The following is a 22,240-nucleotide window of genomic DNA, read 5'->3' as shown; positions in this document are numbered from 1 at the left end:
GTTCTGTAAAAATGAAGCAAATGAGTATCGTAAACACATGTTAGCTGAACACCCCTAACCCTAACTCACTATTCTGGGTTATGACTATAACTTTAAGGCTGATGCAAGTCGTTTTGATAAGAAAAAATACTGTTGCAAACCACACTTTTCTTTGTACTTTATTTTTGTACATTATAAAAATGCACTGAATCAGCAGAACTTCAGTCTGAGTTGAATATTTACAGCAAATGATGAGAGAAATGAGCAGAAATGAATTCATATTATTTATTTATATTATTATTTATTTTATTTTATTAGATATTCATTATTATGCACTGATTGTGGGAGAACTGGATCACCCAGATCGAACCCGTGCGTTCCACAACAGTAGACAACATTGACTACTGAGGTGGCGCTGAGAGCTCAAGCCCTCGCATTCATTCTGAAGGAAAAAGTCAATTTTTCCTTCCAGATGAATGACACATTCAAGACATTTTTTTATATATAGTAAGTCAGATTCACTATATGTGGGATAAACCGGAGCCCCCGGAGAAAACCCCATAAACCACCTTACCACCTCGTCATGGCGGTGAGCATAGAAGAGAAGAAGCTGCACATGCAGGACCTCTGTCTCCGTGGTACCATCAGGTGACCTTTGACGGCGAAGGCAATATGGTCTACGACTGCCAGTTCACCCCCTTTCAAGGACACCAGCAGCCACATCGCATTGCCCCACGTCTTAATCAGGTCCCGGCAAATGGCCTTTTCGAGGTTTTCCAATGTTTCTTGGCTGGAATCGAAGTCGAGACCCTCGACTTCGGCCCACGTTTGTTCAAAAAGGCGCTGGATGATGTCCTGGACGTTTGAAACGGTCCAGGTCACTTTCGCCTTCTTGAAGATCCGCGTGACCAGCCTCTCCATTAACGCCTCGATGCAGTTTTTGTTTTGTATGTTCCGCGCTCGCCGTGCAAAGTCATCACAACTCTTCATCACAGATACCGGGGCAGACGGTGCAGCGATTGCCAAAGGTTTCTTGGCCCTGGGCTTAGTGCCCAGTATGGCGTGTCTCATATTGTCAACGAGGTTTTCGGACTGAAAGATCTGCCACCATCTGGCCAGAGACAGGAAACCGAGCACCTTCCGCTGCAAGTCGGCGCGCATGTTGGCACGTATCACCGGCTCGGGGATGATCTCTGGCCCATGTAGGATGTGTGTGTAGAGTAGATCACTTAAGACCTTTGTGAACTCCAAGACTCGACCGGGGGGAATGGTTAGGAGCGGAGTGCCGAGTCCCAGAAGATCGCGGTTGTCTGTTTTTTTCATCAGATCGTTAATCTTCTTCGTGAAAGACTTTGCCGACTCCCGACTGTGAACTTTGGAGCCTCGGTGGAATCTTTTCGTCATCTGTGCCACGATGCGATGGATGCACGTTTTGGCAAAGCACTTTGCCAAAAGCTTCTTAAGTTTGCTTCCGATGTTTTTCTTGGAGCGTTTGCTCTTCTGCTCTGAAGGAGTCTGTCTTACAGCATCTTCGGCAATGCTCCGAGCGATGTCTTCCGCGACGTCTGCAATCTCTCGAGCGTTTTGAGACTGCAGCAGCGTGTACTCGGAGTCCGGCACGTCAACCAAGAGAGGTTCCGTGATGTCGTTCAACTGCTTCTTGATGATGATTGTGACATACATGTTGTCTTTCATCGAAATCACGGCGTCCGACAAAAACGTCGCCGCATGGCAGTCTTTGGCGTCTGAGGGTTCCGGTTCCACATCTGATTCTTCGGAGATGGTCCTCTGCTTGTGCCGTCGAGGCGAGAACACCGCCTTCATCCTGCCGATGAACGCTTGGCACATTTTGCAGGCGTGCAGAATCATGCTGTTGAGTTTGCCGGGAGGAGTGAGGCGCTGAACTATGCCCTCGGGGCTGGAGAGGGCACTTCGGACGCTCTCCGAAACCTCTTCAGAGATCAATGTCGTCAAGCTTTTGGAGCTCGGACACTGAACCGAGACGTCGACGCCCAGAGCTTCGGCAAAACCCTGAGAGATTGTGTCGCCCAGATTGATTTGGACGTCGTCCTCAGACGCCAGGGTCCTGCTCCCGAGAGATTTCAGGAAAGCTTTTGTCAAGGCTGCTGTGATGTCCAACAGCAACTCTCCCATCATGGTCATAGTGGAGTCGTCAGGGCTGCCGGATTTCAAAAATCCCCACTGATCCGCCGTCATCCCCTTAAAGAAGGAGTTGAGCAGCTTGGAAACAGCGCGACGGACGTTGAACTCGGGTATGATGGCTTCTGGCTGGGAAGTTCTTGATGATACCATGATGCTGATTTACGGTCAATTCTTGTCGATGCTTGGTGGTTTTTGGAGAGAAATTCACTGCTTCTCTCAGTAGATAGTCTGATGAGTGAAAATAATCGTTAGTTGCAGCCCTAATTATTATTAACTAACATGTAAGCTGCATTTAAATGTTGAGGCTAATTTGAACTGCTTCATATACTGTTGGGAGGTTTAATCTAAAGCAATGCATTCATAAAATTCATACCTCTTCCTCTTGAGACAACTGCTTCTCTCAGTCGATGTGTTTCGTCTGATCGAGTCTTCAGATTCAACTACAGTTGTGTGATTCTGGGACTCTCTCCTGAATGTCACTCCTTTATGATGTCACTGCTCCTTTAAGATGTCACAACTGATGTCACCACTCCTTTAATTCATCACAGTGTTCCATCTGGTGATGTCACGATGCAGTGATGATGTCACCACTGCTGTGATGTCACCACTCCTTTATGATGTCACTGCTCCTTTATGATGTCACCACTCCTTTTTGATCACAGCGTTCCATCTGGTGATGTCACGATGCAGTGATGATGTCACCACTGCTGTGATGTCACCACTGCTGTGATGTCATCCAAACACACACACACACACACACACACACCACGGGCACACTATACACACACACGTGAACACGCTCACACACACACACACACACACACCTCTGCTCAGGATGTTGACGCTGATGGCGATGCTCTAAGCTTCTTTTTACTATTCTGGACTACAGCTCTACAAATCCACCCAATGTATCACACACACACAGACACACACACACACGCATGCACACACACACAGGTTGAACAGAGGAAAAGTAAACAAGTTCATACACACACACACACACACACACCACTAAAAATATGCACTTCTACCACTGTAGCTCTAATGGAATCCCCGTCTAATCTAATTTTGGGAGATGTGGAGACTTTTTTGTAGTTTTCTCTCGGCCGATTCCGATGACTCACAGCTTCTGTTTGTTCTGCCTTCTACCTGAACAAACAGCCCACACACTCACCTACCGATGCTTTTAGCAGGAATTGGTCCGCAGGAAGTTTGAATCCTTGATCAATAATTTCTTTCTGTCTCAAACCTCGCCGCCACATCAACTTTCATAACTCATTTTCAATTCTCTCTCTCAGTTTGTCCTCTTTTTTTTTCTCTCTCTCTCTCTCTCTCTCTCTTCTACATGGGAAAGCTTTGTTCCTCTCTGTGATAGATGGTTAACTCATGGCTGCTTCTGAATATTTCATATACAGTATGTTTAATTTTTCTTGCTGAATCTACTTGTCTGTTTTCTACATCTAACTCAATACTTGCGGTGTGTGTGTGTGTGTGTGTGTGTGTGTGTGTGTGTGTGTGTGTGTTCAAATCAAAGATATAATAATATAGCATGGGTAGATTATACAAACTGCCTTGCTTGCATGTTGCTGCTTGCTGCTATGGATACCATGCATTAATAATATCCCTGTCAGAGTCATGGCGTAATTCAAATGGGATCAAACAAAAAAATATTTGTCTCTTACCATTGACTACCGTACATATTTTTTTCCGAACCTCACCTCTCTATGTTCTTGTCACTTCCCTGCCACATGGCAGATGTTCATCTATGGAGACCTAGGCTACAAGCTGCCTCTGCACTGATCATCTGGAGAGAGCTTTCAATTTTGAAAATAGCAGGTTGAACTTAAGTTGTAGATAATAGAGAAAAAAATTAACCTTTGAACCAATATGCTTTTATGTTCTGCTGGTTCACAGAAGAAGGAATGTAGTCTCGTAGTGTGGCCACTGAGCAGCTCCTGTGAAGCAGACAGGAGATCATTAGGCCCATGCTGTATTACAGTGTTCTGATTAGTGACCTTTGACAGCTTCGCCTTCAGCTGTACTGTCACCACTGCTAGACTTCCCTAAGCCCCCTGGAGCCTGTTGTATTGATTGCAAATAAATGAACAACCAATTACAGTTTGCACTTTTGTTTTAACTTATCACAGAATCGTTATACATTTCACTGCATTTTTGTTAATCCACAAACATGTGCAGATACATACTATATCCAGGATCAAAACATCCTCTGGATGCAGCAAGCCCAGTAAACTTACAGACATGCACTCTTCACACAGTGAGGTGACCACCGGGGAGAGGTGGGGGGGTAACATGACCTTCTAGTGAGTGAAAGGCCCGCCCGCCGCTCATCTCCTTTTAAACTCTGTGAACTGAGAACAAGGGGCCAGCTGAGCATCATTTTCAGGGTTAGTTGTTGAGAAACACTTATTCATAGAAGTGGAGCTCCAGAAAGGTACCTTCTTCCTCTGTGTCACACAAGCATTGCCCTCTTTGTAATTACATAAAGCTGGAGGTGAAGAAGGTTCCGGAGCACAAATAAAAACAAACAAACAAGAAGAGTCCAACAGATCACTGCGTCACTTCTTTTGCTGATAGACCGGCATAAAAGCCAACAGTAGTGTGACTAAAACAAGCGAAATACAATCCCATCAATAGGAAAGTCACTCAGTAAGTGTCAACTCCTACTGGGCAATTACGTACAACTCTTTTATGAGGACGTGTGTCATTCAGGTTAACATTTTAACATTACAGGGAAATAAATAAGAGTAGGTACCTACTAAATAGTAACTAAACATTAGTCAGCTAATATGCCGTTAAAGGTTCTCTATACCAGCGGTATATATACAGTATATACAGTATATAATCCTGTCAGCACACTGACACACTGACAGCTGTTGTTGCCTGTTGGGCTGCAGTTTGCCATGTTATGATTTGAGCATATTTTTTATGCTAAATGCAGTACCTGTGAGGGTTTCTGGACAATATCTGTCATTGTTTTGTGTTGTTAATTCATTTCCAATAATAAATATATACACACATTTGCATAAAGCAGCATATTTGCCCACTCCCGTGTTGATAAGAATATTAAATACTAGACAAATCTCCCTTTAAGTTACATTTTGAACAAATAAAAAATGTGATAAATTAATAATTAATTAATAATAACTAACGATGGACAATCATGCGATTAATCACGATAAATATTCAACTGACAGCCCTAATATATATATATGTTTTTCTACAAACACGAACTGACTCATTTTACCCCATATTTCCATATTTATCCATATCTATTTGATGTTCCTCTAGCGTTTCGTGTTTTACCACAGCCTGTAACAAAAATAAAAGTAACATTACACTACGTTGTCTCTCATCCCGTCATCTACCGTTTTTTTCTTTCTCACCGCGGACGGCCAGCAGCTCCCGCACCTCGATGTCTAGCCACACATCCATACATGTATTTCTCTGCACTCAGAAGGAGGAAGGCGGGGTCACGCGTCATCTACGCGTCATCAGTTACACTACGCTTGTGTTATACCCTGTGGTCTTAATGCTCAGGCTGATCGGAATCCTTAAAAACATTCCTGAATCCGGATCATGATCCGGATCGCCACCAAAATCGAATGGATTGTTCATTGTTCTACAAACCACCCCTCCAAAAAATGTAATTTAAATCCATTGTGAACTTTTGGAGATATCCTGCTAACAGACAAACAAACAAACAAACAAACAAACGCCAGTGAAAACATAACATCCTTCCTAAGCCTTCGGCCTTGGTGGAGGTAATACATACTAACACAAATTATTACATTTAGTTTAGCTGCTGTATTTGAAATCTATCGTTACATTTCTTTTCTTCGTGTTCTCCCGGGCTGTTTGTGCTTCGGGACTGAATTTGGAAATAGTTTGTCCGTTGTTAGTGCTTAATGTCGTGTTTTACCGTTTGATTCCTCAAGTGCTGTAGCCAACTTTCCCCGCAGGGACAATAATGTTGTTACTTCAACAGTCAATGTATACAGAGAACAACCGTTTCTGGAGCTCTCTAGTGATACAACAGAAGCTTTCCGTTCTCATTTTGCTCTGCTTCACCTCTCCTCGCTGATGTTGCTGTTGTTCTCGGAGCTGGAAGTCTTCCTGGTAGTGCGAGAGGGCCTAATGGCTCCAATGGGAGTGACACCAAACTGTCTTTGATAAATAGTTTTTAAATTACAACATAATTTCATTTTAGGCAGCAATTTCCACAAGACTCCTACAGAGAAGTGATTCAGGCTACATCGGGATTGGCTTACAAACACACACACGCACGCGCATGCTCTCGCACACACTCATGCAAATGTGCACACGCGCATACACCCAGAATCATCTGCTTTGGCGTGGATAGTGTTACATGACCTGCAGCCCGGAGGCTAACCAAATTACCGCCTCCAAACTACTAAAGTGGTCATTAAGGACACTCTGTCTCTCTCTCTGTCTCTTTGTCTCCGTTTCGCGCTCGCTCTCTTTTCTCATCATGTTCTCTAACCCTTTTCCGTCATTTTTCTTAATTATTTCTCTTAATCTATTTGTTCTCGCCCACTCTCTTCCTCTTCTTTCACACCCGCTCCAACTTCTGTTTTTCTTTTGTCTCTCTCTCTTTCTTTCTGAGTGCCATTTGCTCTTATCTCTCTCCATCCCTCCATCTGTTTCTTTTTCTTTTTCCTCTTCTCTCTCTCCGTCTCTCCTCCTGTCTTTGTGGGTAAAAGCTTTATGATTGTTGCTTGTCTCAGTATTACTGCGGAGACTATCAGCTGTGCATCATTACACACACACATGCACGCATACACACAGCATTACAAGCCTTCATTATGGGCATTATGGAGTAATGCTGCACACACACACACACTCGCGCTATGTAATATCAGTGATGAATGTGTAAATGATCTGTAATGATCCAGAACCCTTAACCTTGTTAGCCTTGCCCCACCCTGGGAAAACACACACACACACACACACACGAGAGGACGACGGTGTGACGCTTCTTCACATACAAGTTAGTTGAGTGCTTCTTTAACAAACCTTGAGTTTCTCTCCGTCTCCTCCCTCTTACAGAAGCAGACGCGCTGTTTTATAACCTCACTGATTCAGCCCGTATCAAAGTGTGCATTGAAGCTTCACTGTATGTCAGAATCTATCCTCTATCCTGGTTGGATATCAGTTTGTTGCTCAGGTTTATCTAAAGTTACTGCTTTTATGTGTCGTCAGTCATTTCTTTGAACATTCAAATGTTAAACAGCATAACCGCTTATCCTATTCAGGGTCGCGGGGGGACGATCCCAGCTGACATTGGGTGAAGGCGGGGTACACCCTGGACAGGTCTCCAGACTATCACAGGGCTGACACATAGAGACAGACAACCATTCACGCTCACATTCACACCTACGGGACATTTAGAGTCAACAATGAACTTAATCTGCATGTCTTTGGACTGCGGGAGGAAACCTGAGCTCCCGGAGAAAACCCACGCTAACACGGGGAGAACATGCAAACTCCACCGTGCAGCCCAAGTCACGTTCGGCTCAGAATAAAACCTCTGCTTGTCCTTTTTTTTGTAAGTGGAAGTTTTTTTTATATAAATATATAACATTGCGACTGAGCACACAGACAGCTGTCACTGATGGAATATGATTCTTATAATATTGTAGATTATATGTTAATATTTCTGAGTGAGCAGGATGGTGGTGCAGCTGCAGAATGGAGTTGGAAAGTGAGTTTTTTTTTTTTTTTTAAATAGGCTGCGTATAGTCAGTCAACATTTCAGTGATTGTGAAGTAGCTGAATTAAAGCCACTGAATGCTGTTGAGCCAAGATCCAAATAGATGTCTACTATTTAAAATCTACGCTATTTTAACCTTTAAATCACCAAACACATTATTAATGGATCAGATTGTGATCTTAAAATCATGTGTCTATGTCTTTGATCAATATATTTTATTTTTTTATCTTCAGTTGCTGCTCCTTGTGTTTTTTTTAAAGCGGAACAAACATATTTGACACACTAGAATGACACTCAGCAGAGAGCGCAGACCTCCGCCAAGGTGCGTGACTTTAAAAACAGATCACAGATCACAGCTGGCGGTACCATGAGGTGGTCGGCTTATTATTAACACGGTGTGTTTCCGTGTAACGTATCGGCGGATGCCTCTCTCATTCAGTAGCCTTGTTATGTCTGTATAACGTTACACTACGTTGTCTCTCATCCCGTCAACTAGCGCATTTTTCTTTCTCACCGCGGACGGCCAGCAGCTCCCGCCACACACATCCACACACTTATCTCTCTGCTCGAAGAAGGAAGAAGGGATCATGCGTCGCCACCAAAATCTAATGGATTGTTCATTGTGCTACACTCCATAGATGATGGCTATTTTTTTCATTCACCACGCACAAGCTTAACTCAAAGTTAACCTACTCGGAGTTGATTGAACTGACTCTGATCAGCTGTTCTGGGACCACAATCTCTGAGTTTCCCACCTCAGGATTAGTCAACTCAGAGTTCAGGCTTATAGACTCAGAGTTTGTTGAAGCTGCTTTCTGAAACAGGACCCTGACATTTGAACACATCCTGAGAAATGCTGTAATTATACAGTATTTGACCCCCTTTCAATATGAATGTGAAAGTATTGACATGAAACAATTTGTGAGGGGCATACATGCTTTTAACGCCTTGTTCCCCCACCCCCACAGTCTGCACCAGCTCACCTTCAACTCCACAAATCAGCAGTGACACAAATATCATCAGTTATAGCCCGTTTACTGGATTCCTATCAGTTCAACGTTTACTTTCGCCGTACACTGCATCATATGGTCATTCTCCTCCATGCTCATGAGACATGCTGTCCTCTCTCACCACTGGGAGGAGCCTCTGTTCCTTTGAGCAGCGACCAAAGGTGATCATGCATTTATCATCGTGGTTCCTCGACTCTGAAACAACCTCCCTCCAACTCTCAGAGAAGCCAAATGACTGAACATTTTTAAAAGTTGTTTTCATCTGCATTTTTCTGCCTGGTAATTATATTGTCCTCACTTGACTTTGGCCTCATTTGTTTTTCTGCAAGTCCTTTGTTGAATTTTTGTTCTGCAATTATGATCTACACCACACGACATAATCAGCAATAATTAATAAATAATCCATCCATTATCTATAACCGCTTATACCGTTCGGGATATCCACTTCTAAGAGCAGTGCTCTCCCTGTTAGGAGGTGCAGTATGTGTATGTAATGGAGAGTCTGGATCAGCTTCACCCGTCTTGACATTCAAGGATCAGTGAACATGGAATCGCCACATAATTAATGGTGATCTTCAGCACAAAGTAGTGTAAAAACTGTTGATTTGGCATTTTTTTCGACCAAGGCACACTTGGTGACTGTTGCAAAGAGTGACGACGACGGTTTAGGTGAGTTTTATTTTGTTTCTGTCCAGTTCCAATGAAGTGTTTTACGATGCCCCGCTACCTACAGCTGATCTCAACATAAACAAAGACACATGTGGATGATGGTGCAAACTGAACGGGCAATCGTACCCGGGCATCTTGGTGGAGGTCTGCGCTCTCCGAGTGCATTTCTAGGTAATGAATGAGCGTGTGGTGTGCTGTTTTGGCCAAATCGTTGCTCTCCACACACTATGGAACAAAACTGTTAAATATAAAATAACATGTTGTTATGTGTGGGCTCTCTCACATTTTACACATCTGGTAAGATTTGAAAAATCTTTTAGTGTGGGCCAACCGTTACTTGCTAATGACCTAACAAATTTACGATTAATCAAATTACCAAACGCCAAGTAGCACATAATGAAGTGTTATATGTCTGCCAAAATTCAGTTTGTGCCAATGTTCAGCTGTTGAAAACAAAATAATTCATATGTGTCAAAAAAGGAAAAATCATACACTTTTTTGAGGAAGAGGATGAACTGAACACACTATCACAGATTATATTATAGGTCATTTATACATATTGTTTCTCAGTGTAATACAAATAAACTGGAAAAACAAAGTTCAGAAACTTGTGTTTGGTGGATTATTTCTCTGTTGTTACAATGCTAATTGGCATTGTATTTTACATCGTTGGAAAGCCTGTTTATTTACCTTCGCAATGATGTCCAACTTGTAAGGATCATGCATTTGTGGGATGAGCAGCACAGCTGATTATGTGGGTAGCGCCCAAGAAAAATTTGCCAGAATGCTCCGTCAATGGTAAACAGTGTATTCTCCTGTTGGTATTGACTCTTGTTGTGAGTTGTTTGGTGAATTGGATGATTGAACTCTCTATCAGTAACTAGGAACAAACAAGACATATTGGCTATTTTACACTTTTAATTTAATACACCGTCAGGAGCCTCAGTAGCGGTGGAAAGTCGAGCACTTGGCTTAACAGTAACCAGCAGATTGCCAGTGGTAATTCTCAAGACATTGTATGTAAATAAGATATGTAGGCTCGGAGCTGTAAAATCCCACATATGCTGCAAACAGCCGTGGGCCTCCGTCAGCTCATTAAATGCATTGTAAACACATTTTACAGCAATGAGTGTGAAAGAAATTGACTGTATAGGAGGTTTGTTCTCACCCGATTTAACAGCTAAACAGAAGAGACAGCCACATTGTTCGGTCCTGCCACGAGCGCAGCAACAATCCGCCTCAATTGAAATTACTAACTAACTATTTCTCTCCTCAAATGTTTTCAGAAACATCTTGTAGTTTACTGTTTAGCTGTAAAATGAGAAATTTTGTGACCCGGCAGCCATGTTGAGATCTATTGAGGAAATAACAAGCACCGCCCACCAGCTGGAGCACAGCCAATAGGAACGATTCTTTACAATTTTTTAAAGCCTGAAAACAGAGCCAAGTGGAGGTGCAGAAGTCTAATTTTCTCTCAGAGCACTTGAATTACATTATGCTGAAACGTTATTATGGAATATTTGCCCAATGATGCCAAAAATATTCTGCCTACTGCAGGTTTAAGCTTCTGTCAATGCACAGATATTTCACATTAAAATCATTCCACAAGCCCAAAAGGCACAATTCCTCCTATTTGTGTTAGGCTTGATATGAAACATCGGCAGGACGTTTCATTGACGGTAGCTTAACACTGATCGAAAGAATGGCAAAGTAGAAGCGATTGGAATTCCTTAGTGTACGGGTTTGTATCATCCCTTTTGTGCCCAAAGACTATATTAAGTATGATAAGCAAAACTGCTGCAAAATTTGTTCTTAAGTGTCAAACGTCCTGACATTTTTAGATCACATGAAAAATCCCACTTTTATTAATCGTCAAAGTCAGGATTTTTTAAAAATTAGGAAAAACGCTAACATTGTGTTCATTAAAGGCTTTATATATATATATATATATATATATATATATATATATATATATATTACAGTGCATATGTGTGCATATCTTTGATATTCAACTTATTTTCAACAAATTTGTTGGTTGTGCTCCTTGTAGTCTCTGAGATAAGGCCATTTTCTTATCATAACAATTTGGGCACATGGGACTACTGTTTTTTCCTAAAAATATAACAGTCTATTTCATATCTAAAACAGTAGTCCCCCTTTCAGCCAAGCGGTATTGATCGATTTTGAAACTTTCTCCACATTTATGCTGAGGCATGCTCGGAGAACGTTTCCAACAAAAAGAAATTCAAAATCTCAGTTCCAGTCACAAACGGTTGTATTATACAAGTAATAATAGAAGTAACCTCCCTCCCCACTATCAATGTGTTTTACACAACTTCTGTAGTATCAGCATTCAAAAGCCCATTAGAAAACATCCTTTTTTTTAGAAACCACCGCCTAACAAGTTGTTGCTTTAATCTCTTTGGAAGACGCTGCTCCTTGGTGTTTTCAATCGATTTTTTGATTCAACGCTTTCTTGTAATTGAGTTTTTCTTTCTCCCACTAAGACAACAATTGCTCTGAATTGACAAGGACTTGTGGCTCTTTTACTGTTACAAATTCTGAATGAAAAATAATAAAAGAAAAAAACAACAACGACAACAAAAGACCCTAAAACATAAAGCAACACATTAGGACTATTTGTTTCTTCCCTCTCTTGGCACTCTCAATATTTTCTCTGTCTTTGTCTTGTTCTCTTTTTCTCGCTGTCTTCTGCCCCCCTGATTTAAGGACCACCACTAAGGTTGACTCCCACTGTGTGTGTTTGTGAAAGTGTGCGGCTGGTAGCCGCGTCCAGCCAAATGACCTCTCCTGGGGCAATGGCTTTGTTTTATGACTTGTCATAAAAGTGCAATCTCCGCACAGACACACACACACACACACAGTGAACAGCGGGACTCCGTCGTGGCCTTTACACTGTGAAAGATATATTGCATACATGATCCCATGTGTGTACAGCATGTGTGTGTGGCTTTTTGTTTCCTCTGGGTGTTTGAACAGTTTAAACTGAAATGTATCCTGACCAGCAAAAGGCCACATAATGACTTCACAGACATATATGACTTGTTCACCAACCATAAGAACACAGTTTTTTATTTTTTTATCTTTTCAGAAAAAGCCACGGAGGGTGATCCATTTATTTTGGTGTTTTTTAAAAAGCTCAGTGTGGCCACAGGGACGAGGCCATAATGTAACACATTGTGTGATTTATATTGGTTCCTGCCTCTCACTCTTTGTGTGATGGCTGGCCAACACTAAAAGATTTTTCAAATCTTACCAGATGTGTAAAATGTGAGAGACTCCACACATAATGACATGCTATGTTAAATTTAACAGTTGTGTTCCTATAGTGTGTGCTGCTTTGGTCAAAACAGCACACCACACACTAACAGATTCATTCATCAACAACAAGAGTCTCGACTAAAAAAAATGGAAATCTCACAAAAATCTCTCGCGATCAAACGTGACAACATGGCGGACGACAGGCAGGGAAAATTGACGATGTTGGTTTTTACTTTGTACTAAAAATTCATGAAGGATGGATGGATGAAGTCATGGAGACACGTTAAATAAACACTTGTGTTGTTGCCACAAATCAACAAGTTGGTCCTCCATTTCTGAGCTCCATCTTACTACTACTTTATGCTTAGCGTTCTGCATTAGCTCATGCATCAGCCGCGGCCGCCATGATGGCGGTGGTTGTCTTTACTTCTTCAGTCAGTTTAGTTCTCCATTGGCTATCGTTCTTTCCCATGTGACTGCGTCATCGGCTGTCCTCGGGTTTCCCCACACACATAACAGGATATCCCATCCTAAATACTGAACATGTTTAATATTTACTATTTGAGATCGGTGCGGTCAGGATGGACTTCCGAGCCGATGTAAAAAACACTCTTAACATACCTCACACCACATGAACATCTGGAACGATAATCTTTAGAAGCATAAAACATTGGGCCTTTGCTGACGATTGTCGTGAGGGGGGAACCGGGCCCAAAATCGCCTTGATTCTCGTGTAGTGTGTACCCGGCATTAGACAGGCGAGACGGGCCGGTGGTGTGCACGACCCCGCTGGGCCGGGATCCCGCCTCAGCCGGCGCGCGCCGGCCCTCACTTTCATTGCGCCACGGGGTTTTGCTTACACCCTCTGACTCGCGCGTGCGTTAGACTCCTTGGTTCATTTCAAGACGGGTGGGTTGCTGACAACGCCAACACCCCTGGCGCGTTTTACGTGGGCCGCGGCACGACACGACTACCCAAATGTAAGTACTTGTACTCATACTCAGTCTGAAAAAAAGTATCGGTGCATCCCTAGTTGATATAGTGCTTTATTGGTGCATATTCTCAATCAATTAAAGTTACAGTGTGTAGGATTTGGGCCAAGGGTGCAGGAAAACTATGGTGGCCGGCATGAAAATGCTAATGGCCCTCTCTAGAGTCAGTGTTTGGTTTGTCCGTTCTGGGCTACTGTAGAAACATGGTGTGACGAGGCCCTCATCCATATGCAGATATAAACGTTTGATTCTGAGGTAAAGAAAACATACTTATTTATGTCATATCGGGGCCATGCTAATCTTCTCTGAACAGTACGCCGTGTTCATAGACAGATGGACACCAGGAGGCACCAAACAAGTACATGCCTTATTAATAAATAATGCATGTTGATAAATGGTATTTCTCTTTTGTTCATCCATTATCTTCTATATTTTCTTTTCTATAATTTACAGATCTGTGGTCAGTTTCTACAAAGGTGACATAGACATGGGCATGGGTGGTGCGTGTTGTTGTTGGTTTGTGGCCCATCAAGGTCTGGGCTGCCCTTGCATAGCACCTGTACAACTCTCAGCATGTTCTTTTGAAGACGCTTTTAGACCAATCTTTCCCAATCTGGGGGTCGGGACTTCCCAAAAGGAGTCGCCACATGAAGGTGAGGGGGTCACAAGATTGAAGAGAGGAAAAAAAAAATGCATGTGTGCTACATGGGGCTACACTTGTCTTTTATCTAACTGTTTTTTTTACCTTGTGTCTCAAAGCTTCACACTAAGGTTGAAGAAGCTGCGTTTTTCTTGCAAAATACTGGAGAGCTTTCAGGCCCTCTAAAAACTATTTAAATGGTTTAACTGCTCATAACCTATAGACATATACAACCTATGATTTGGGATCACAAGACAATATGGTTGAGAACCACTCACACTACTGTAATCAACATTTCTAAGATATTAAAACGGGTCCAAGATTTTAGGATTAAGATAATGTAAGGTAAAATGAGCTCATGTAGAATGTTTAGGCCTAAATTCATCTAAAATGCCAGAGTGTGTCTCCAACTGTCATTTTAATGAGTAACAATTAGAGTGATACAATAAAGAGAAGAAGGAGGAAGGTGAAAGGCTTCATGTAGCACGTCTATTTAACATGGACTATACTTTGAACGAAGCACTTTACAGCATCTCTGTCTCCCTGTCGAACACACACACAGATAGAGACACTAATAGAAAGCCAATATGAGTACAAGAAAGAACAGAGCTTGGGGAAATGAGAATCTGGACAAACACTCGGTTTTCCCCCTCCAGTGTTGTCCCCGATGTGGCCTATTGATTTGAGAGACAGATGACAGAGAAGAGCTGCTGAGCAATATGGCTGCTGAGCGCTTGAGTGAGTGATGGAGAGAAAGAGGAGAGAGGAAAATAGTCTAAAATACAGCAGGATATACATGGCTACAAGATGTTTTGAGGCGCTTTAGCAAGACATTGAGCTTATACTGAACTTTTCAAAGTCCCCTACATGTGTTTGTCCACAGAACTGTGCGCGGTCATTGCTCTTTGACGCATCCTTGAAATATTCGGTCTAGTTACTTTAGACCTTTAGCACACAACAACTGGAATACATTATATGAGATAGATGAAGGCTACAAAACGTCCTGACTGTGTTGCAACCCGTTCTCACTCCCAACTCGTCAAATACCGCCGCTTGATCAGAGGCCTCGCCGTCTGATACCGACGCACGAGGCGCCATTTAGCGTCTGTATGCGACGCACCAGGCTTTAAACTAACTCCAATGCAAATCAGTATCAGTATGAGAAGGTCAGAGCAACTGATGTAGTATAAAGAGTGAGAAAGTCAGTTTGGGGAGGAGGTTGAGGTGGATAGTTGGGTCAAACAAACACAAACTTTCATCCAGAAGGCCGCTGTTGGTGTCCCATGTGAAACTAAACACCCAATTTGACTAATATCAGGCCATTATATAGGCATTATCAGTCGCTATAAGCACCATAGATGTGGCCCATTAGGGGCCTACTACACCTATTACCTTGTAAAAGTGAAAGTGAAACTTAAAAGCAACAGGTTCTAACATGTTGTAAAACTGAATGGAAAGTCACGTTTTGAATACAAACAAAAAGGCTTCTTTAGGTTTAGGCAAAAAAATAAATAAATTCATATACATAGATATTATTGCGTTAGATGTGGATGTCATTATATTTTTGGTTTATATCCTTTTTCTAGGGCTGTCAAAGTTAACGCGTATAGTAACGTGTTAACGCAAATTTTTAACGCCACTAATTTCTTTAACGCATTAGCGTTAAAGCTAGAATGAGGATACTGATATCATATGAAACTAGAAAACCTAAGGAATCCATTGTCATAGCAGCATTTCATAAAGGAGGCTAAATGAAAGAACCTGTGCTAAATTTTGGCGAGTAAAAACTGTCATGGCCATTTTGAAAGAGGTCCCTTGACCTCTGACTTCAAGATATGTGAATGAAAATGGGTTCTATGGGTACCCACGAGTATTAAATACTTGACAAACCTCCCTTCAAGGTACATTTTGAATAGAGAAAAAATGTGAATAATTGGTGATTAATTGTGATAAATTATGGACAATCATCACTTTTTTCCATTTTTTCTTTCTTTTTATTTTGTTAATTTTTTTTTTTAATAAACAGGGACATTTTATAAAATTGGGTAGCATTAGCTGTGCAGACACACATGCAAAAAGCAATGATCACTGAGCACCAAAAGAGTTTGCACTGGAACGATGGAGAGGGTTGCATCTTAGCTCAGTGTTGGTGTATTCTCTTCTGTTCAGTGTTGAGTGGTGCTGCTTCTCTTTCCAGTCAACTCGGATAAATTAACCTAAATGAATTATTAATAGCAGAGGCGGCTGTTTTAAGCCCTGTAATTATCCTCCGGGTGAGGGAGTAAACTATAGATTTGCTAAGAAAAGAAGAGAGGAGGACAGAGAGGGGAGGAGACACGAAGATTATTCAATTAGCTTTAATTACTGTAAGGATTAGCATCGCTAGTTCGGATGACAGCTAGAATGACATTTACAAACAGAAAATCAGTTTACAGAAGCCTTCTAATTTATCCTCATTTCAAATGAACTGGGCTCCACCATCTCAGCCTGATCTGAGTAACTGACATTATGCATAATCATGTAGTAATAGGACAGAAGACTTGTAAAAACAAAAGCTACATCAGTCAGTTTCAGTCATATTAAAATAAGGCCTTTGGGTAAATATAATTACTGTATATCATATATCATATCACCCCTTGATGTGCTATGATGCTTAGACAGCTGAACATAACAAAACAATGTCTCATTGATGCTCATATGTAGCTCACATGTTGTTGTTAAAGGGACAGTGTCTAACATTTAGGGGTATCTATTCGCAGAAATTGAATATAATATTAATAAGTATGTTTTCTTTGGTGTATAATCACCTTAAAATAAGAAACTTTGTGTTTTCATTTACTTAGAATGAGCCTTTTATATCTACAGCGATCATTTCTACAGTAGCCCAGAACGGACAAACCAAACACTGGCCATTCACGTTTTCACGCCAGCAACCGTAGTTCTTCTACACGTACAGCACACGGGAGAAATGTCAGCTGGTTGCAATCTGCAACCGAAGCCAAATCCTACACACTGCACATTTAAAGCAACAGTAGGCAAGATTGGAGCAAATATGATTAAAAAAAGGTATTTTTATAAAACGGTCACGTTATCGTGACAGTAGTGCATGAGACTGGTTATTTTAAAAAAAAAAATCATGTTCCTCTGGTGTCCTCCGGTGCTCCTAACGGCATCTACAAGATTTCACAGACCGTAGGAAAACAATCAATCAGAGCTGATCTGGAGTCTGCCGTCTAGCTGCCGTCTATGAGAGCCGGCTGTCAAACTAGGCAGCGCTGATCAAATATGAATCAATATTCTGTTACTGCCAAACAAATTCTGTCTACAGAAGTTTTAACAGCAGAAACTGAAAAATCACATGAATAAGACAAAGCATTTTTGTCCAGGCTTCACTTTGTAACTGACTCATTAAGGTGGATTATTTTTTTGCAGTGTAGATGGGGATAGATTAAAATCAATCAAATCAGTAATTTCCTGGGCCATAAAGAAACGTTCAACTGTAATTTTGCTGCCACAAAAAAAATGAAAAATAGCTGCAGTAAGTATATAATAAAGCAGAACTTGGCCAATAGTAAGTAAAGACACTTGACGCCCACCATGTCTCGCACTGGCTTTTACAGTTAGACAGCTGGCAGAACCATATGTCAGCTCCAGCAGCAACCTTAACAGAGAAACCATACCTCTGTGCTGCTGCACTGAGACAATTCACTTCTGAATGTATCTCTCTCCCCTAACTTTTAACTTTATATCTGTCTCTGCCTCTCTTTCCTTTTCCTCCTTATTTATCTCCCCATTCTGCGCTCTCTTCCTCCATCGGAAGAACAGCAGTGATACTTGCAGTACAGCAACACAAAATGACAGTTTGTTGTCTTTGGTGCTGTCCTATGGGGGAAACACTAGTTTGCATGCACCACTTTCACAAGGTGCCAAAGAAGCTTAACTTTTCTGTTGAAAGTTTTCCAGGAGCAGGAGTGGAGGGGTTTGCTACCTCTCTCTCTCTCTCTCTCTCTCTCTCTCTCTCTCTCTCTCTCTCTCTCTCTCTCTGTCCTATAAGCTGTTTAATGATCTGTTTTTTTTCTGCTTTAAGATATGACAATACATAAGATGTAGCAGTTTTTGGCCAACCTAACGGAATTAGAAATGGAATTTAAAGCGGCAGTGGGTAGAAATGGAGCAAATATGATTAAAAAAAAGTTATTTTCCTAAAACGGTCACTATATCCTGATCCTTTTCAGTAATCTGAAAAAAAAAAAATCTTGTACCTCTGTGTCCTTCGGTGCTCTTAATGGCATCTGCAAGATTTCACAGATCGGACGAAAACAACCAGTCAGAGCTAATCTGGAGTCCGCCGTCCAGCTGCCGTCTATGAGTCGGCTGTCAATCACTTGCGAACTCTGATCAAACGGTCAAACTAGACAGTGCTGATCAAATATGAATCAATATTTTGTTACTGTAATGACTATTTCTCTCCTCAAATGTTTTCATAATCATCTTGTAGTGCACTATTTAGCTGTAAAATGAGAAAGTTGGTGAACCGGCAGCCATGTTGAGATCTGTTGAGGAAATACCAAGCACCGCCCACCAGCCGGAGCACAGCCAATAGGAACGCTCTCTCTCTCTTTGAAATGACCTGTGATTGGTCAAAGTCTCAAAAAAGATTTTCTAAAGCCTGAAAACAGAGCAATGAGGAGGTGCAGAAGTCTAGTTTTCTCTCAGAACACTTGAATTACAATAACCTGAAAGGTTATTATGGGATTTTTATTTTCATAATTGTTGCCCTCGGAAGCTTTAAATGGTCAGAGATAGCAGTTTAAATCAAAAGTTACGATAGTAATGACAATAGTAATGGCAAGGTACATCCTGTATTTTAATTTGAACATTGATCCCATACTACAGTATACCCGATATTGGCTGTCAAGGCAAATTCAAGGCAGCGAGTTCATATTTCTATGGACTACTACTATTCTCTTCTGCACTACTTTGCATAACTGGTTATCAATGGTTATGGTAAGATATTAGGCAGCTGGACTGCCCAGCTGGACATAATGTGTGTTATATGCTGATATTCAATCTTTTCTTCATTGTGACCATTTTCATACATTGGCATACTGACATCACACTCTGACTCAGGCACACACACACACTTTTCCCAAAGTGCCCTGGGGGAGAAGTCAAATTAGGATGTTGTTGATACAGTCAACAGCCGTAAAGTGTTAGTCTCTGTAGAAACTTTGAAAGAGGCAAAGAGAAGAGTCAGCAGCAAGGATTGACATGTACCAGCTCGGCGATGAGGATAGATGACTCAGGTTTGGAAAAACAATGTTTGAAATGTTTGACTTTTGTTGTGCAGTTTTGATCTGGGTCATCGCCTTCACTTCCTGTGGAAAGAAAAAAAAAAGTTGTGCTAAAGAGTTCATTATATAAACAGTCTCACACATAAAACCTTTGCAGCATGGCACAATCTTCATATCTTTATCATTTTTCTGCCATCTGGTTAAATTGTGTCCCCAAGCATCATTTACAAAATGACCTTTGTTGTTCAAAAACAAAAAAAACATGCCTCCCTTAGTTACTGTTGCTACGCCTGTCAAGTTTCCGGTTCTTGCACGGCACATATGCAGTTGACAATGATAACTGTGGCGGATTTACCACTTCAAATTCTCAGCAAGCTAGCTAATTAAGCTCGTGTTTGCTCGGTGCGTTGGTTGAGCCGTCTCCTGCTGCTGCTCTCTTGTCTGAACAGAGAAGAACCGTAAAGTAACTTTATAATGAATCTTTAATTTGCTGCAATATTCTGCACTTCTGTGACTAAAGTGTTCACATTGTCTCAGATGTTTGACATTGACTTGTTTGTCTCTCTCCCTCATCGTTTCGACCTGCAAATCTCTCTCTTGTCTGATACAACAGTGCCTCATGTTTTTACGCCTGCTTTTCACAAACGTCACATTTCAGACACTCTCTCCTCTGCTGCAGCGGTCAGTCTGCTGTGATAAATCAGGTGCAGTGGCTATTTGTATATCCTTGATTATTTTGTACCTCTAAACAGGAGTTCATGTATTAAAATAAACAATGCATGAGCCCAAACAAAAAAATGTCAGTAGTGCCGCTTTTCTTCCATTTTACCTGCACAAAACCTCAGTGCGGTACTTTAGTAAATACTGACAATTTAAATTAAGCCCTATTTGCACGGGACTAGTATTACCTGGGGATGTCATGTGATTTAGAAATCCCCCTTCCTGAAGTCTGTATTTTACTCAAATATACTAACATTATCCCGCGGGTATGATGTCAAGGCTCTGCGTAACATTCACTTATATTAAAAATGTTATACTGTATAATATTTATATGTAATATTCTAAATATTATTATAATATGTAGACCAATTTATGTTTATATAATATTCACAAAGACCTCTTGCTCTGGTGCCCATGCAAATGGGTCACCATGCTGTGTAGTGAGATGAACTTCCTGATTTTGCACCCAAAATGCTGTCAGACCTTTCATTTATAATTGCCAGTGCCAGAAAACAGACAATCTTGCTAAAAAACAAAACAAAACAAAAAACAACCCCCAAATCACGAAATGCAATTCGCACAGGACTAACATTATCACAACCCCTGTGTTTGGCAAAAAATGGTGGGTAATTTGCAGTGGAATCTTACAAACTACTTTTCTACTACTACTATTGCTTACACATTATGGACATCGCAGATTCACATAGGATTAAGCAATTACTACAGGGCCCAGTGTGAATAGGGCCCGCAAATCTTCAGTAAATATCCCCCAATGTGTGATCAAGTGTTATGCTTGGGCCTTACTGCCCGCGTGAGCAGTGCATCTCTCACCCATAGGGTGTCTGCAACGGCAGCATTTCTCTCTACATAGAGTTTTCCTTTCATAATGGCCATTTTACTTCATTATTAATGTCATTTATATTTATTTTAGACAGAAAAAGGTTAAAGGGATTGTTTGTAACTTTTTACACGTATAAAACACCCGGGTCGGTGTCCCATGCGCGCTCGCATATGCACGCTCGCGTGTGGCTACGCTGTTCAGACAAGACTCCAACACAAACTACACAGAAGCACCAAAACCACAAAGTTACAGTGTTGGCCGCGGTCGGAGTACGTGGGGAGACCGTAGCTTTGGTCTCCAGGGCCGGAGTCTCTGCTGTACTCTGCTCCTCTGCTCCTCTGCCTGCATTTCGTACAACACTGTCCTGCAAATATTTCAGAATAAAAGCTTTGTGTTAACAAATGAAGGATATTATATAAAATATGTTTTTACTTTTTTCATGTCCGTGACATATTCTTCAGACACAGATATTGAAACTGTAGTAATGTTGTTGGTATGATGTCAATATACAGGCAAACTATTATTTTCACTGTCAGTTGATGCTGTGATGCTGCTGACGCGGTTCACGGTAAAAATAGGTGAGACCTCGAATCTCTAGAAGAGAAGCAGCTGACACATCGCCGAGCCGTGCTGCTCACACGGGCTGTGTGGCTGCTCTAACCTGTTAACATGGACGTCGAATTAAAAAAAACAACAGGTTCCGACACCGCCACGCGCTGCTGACGTTCCCAGTGTGGCCCGGACCTTAGCGTGGAATCTTCACGTCACTGGCATTATCTGTCGTAGACAAATGCATAATTTGTTCATGTTCTCACCATGCAATTTGTACTCTAAATTAACAGCTTTTTGGTATTTTCTTTCCCGTGACATAATCTATAAACTTACTGACCTTCAAAAC

General features: G+C 41.5%; 1 protein-coding gene and 1 long non-coding RNA gene across 2 annotated transcripts; one reads left to right on the top strand and one right to left on the bottom strand.

The window, feature by feature from the left end:
* Positions 1 to 250: 250 nt before the first annotated feature.
* Positions 251 to 2,675, bottom strand: LOC119483216. Its single transcript, XM_037761335.1, has 2 exons — positions 2,516 to 2,675; positions 251 to 2,370 (listed from the first exon to the last, which is right to left on the bottom strand). Exon 2 carries the CDS (start codon positions 2,290 to 2,292, stop codon positions 550 to 552), a length of 1,743 nt encoding a protein of 580 aa, XP_037617263.1. The 5' UTR covers positions 2,293 to 2,370; positions 2,516 to 2,675; the 3' UTR covers positions 251 to 549.
* LOC119483231 lies at positions 2,506 to 21,951 on the top strand. Its single transcript, XR_005205648.1, has 3 exons — positions 2,506 to 2,587; positions 10,873 to 10,878; positions 21,941 to 21,951. It is a non-coding gene; the product is annotated as an uncharacterized LOC119483231 (long non-coding RNA).
* The last annotated feature ends 289 nt before the right edge of the window (positions 21,952 to 22,240 follow it).

This window comes from Sebastes umbrosus, chromosome 3 (assembly GCF_015220745.1).
Source record: "Sebastes umbrosus isolate fSebUmb1 chromosome 3, fSebUmb1.pri, whole genome shotgun sequence".
Classification (NCBI taxonomy): Eukaryota; Metazoa; Chordata; class Actinopteri; order Perciformes; family Sebastidae; genus Sebastes; species Sebastes umbrosus.
The sequence above is the reverse complement of the archived record's forward strand: the minus strand, read 5'-3'. Positions and strand labels throughout refer to the sequence as shown.

Bases quoted from the DNA above. Each gene is read 5' to 3' on its own strand.
- LOC119483216 (XM_037761335.1), bottom strand. From the start codon at position 2,292: ATGGTATCATCAAGAACTTCCCAGCCAGAAGCCATCATACCCGAGTTC.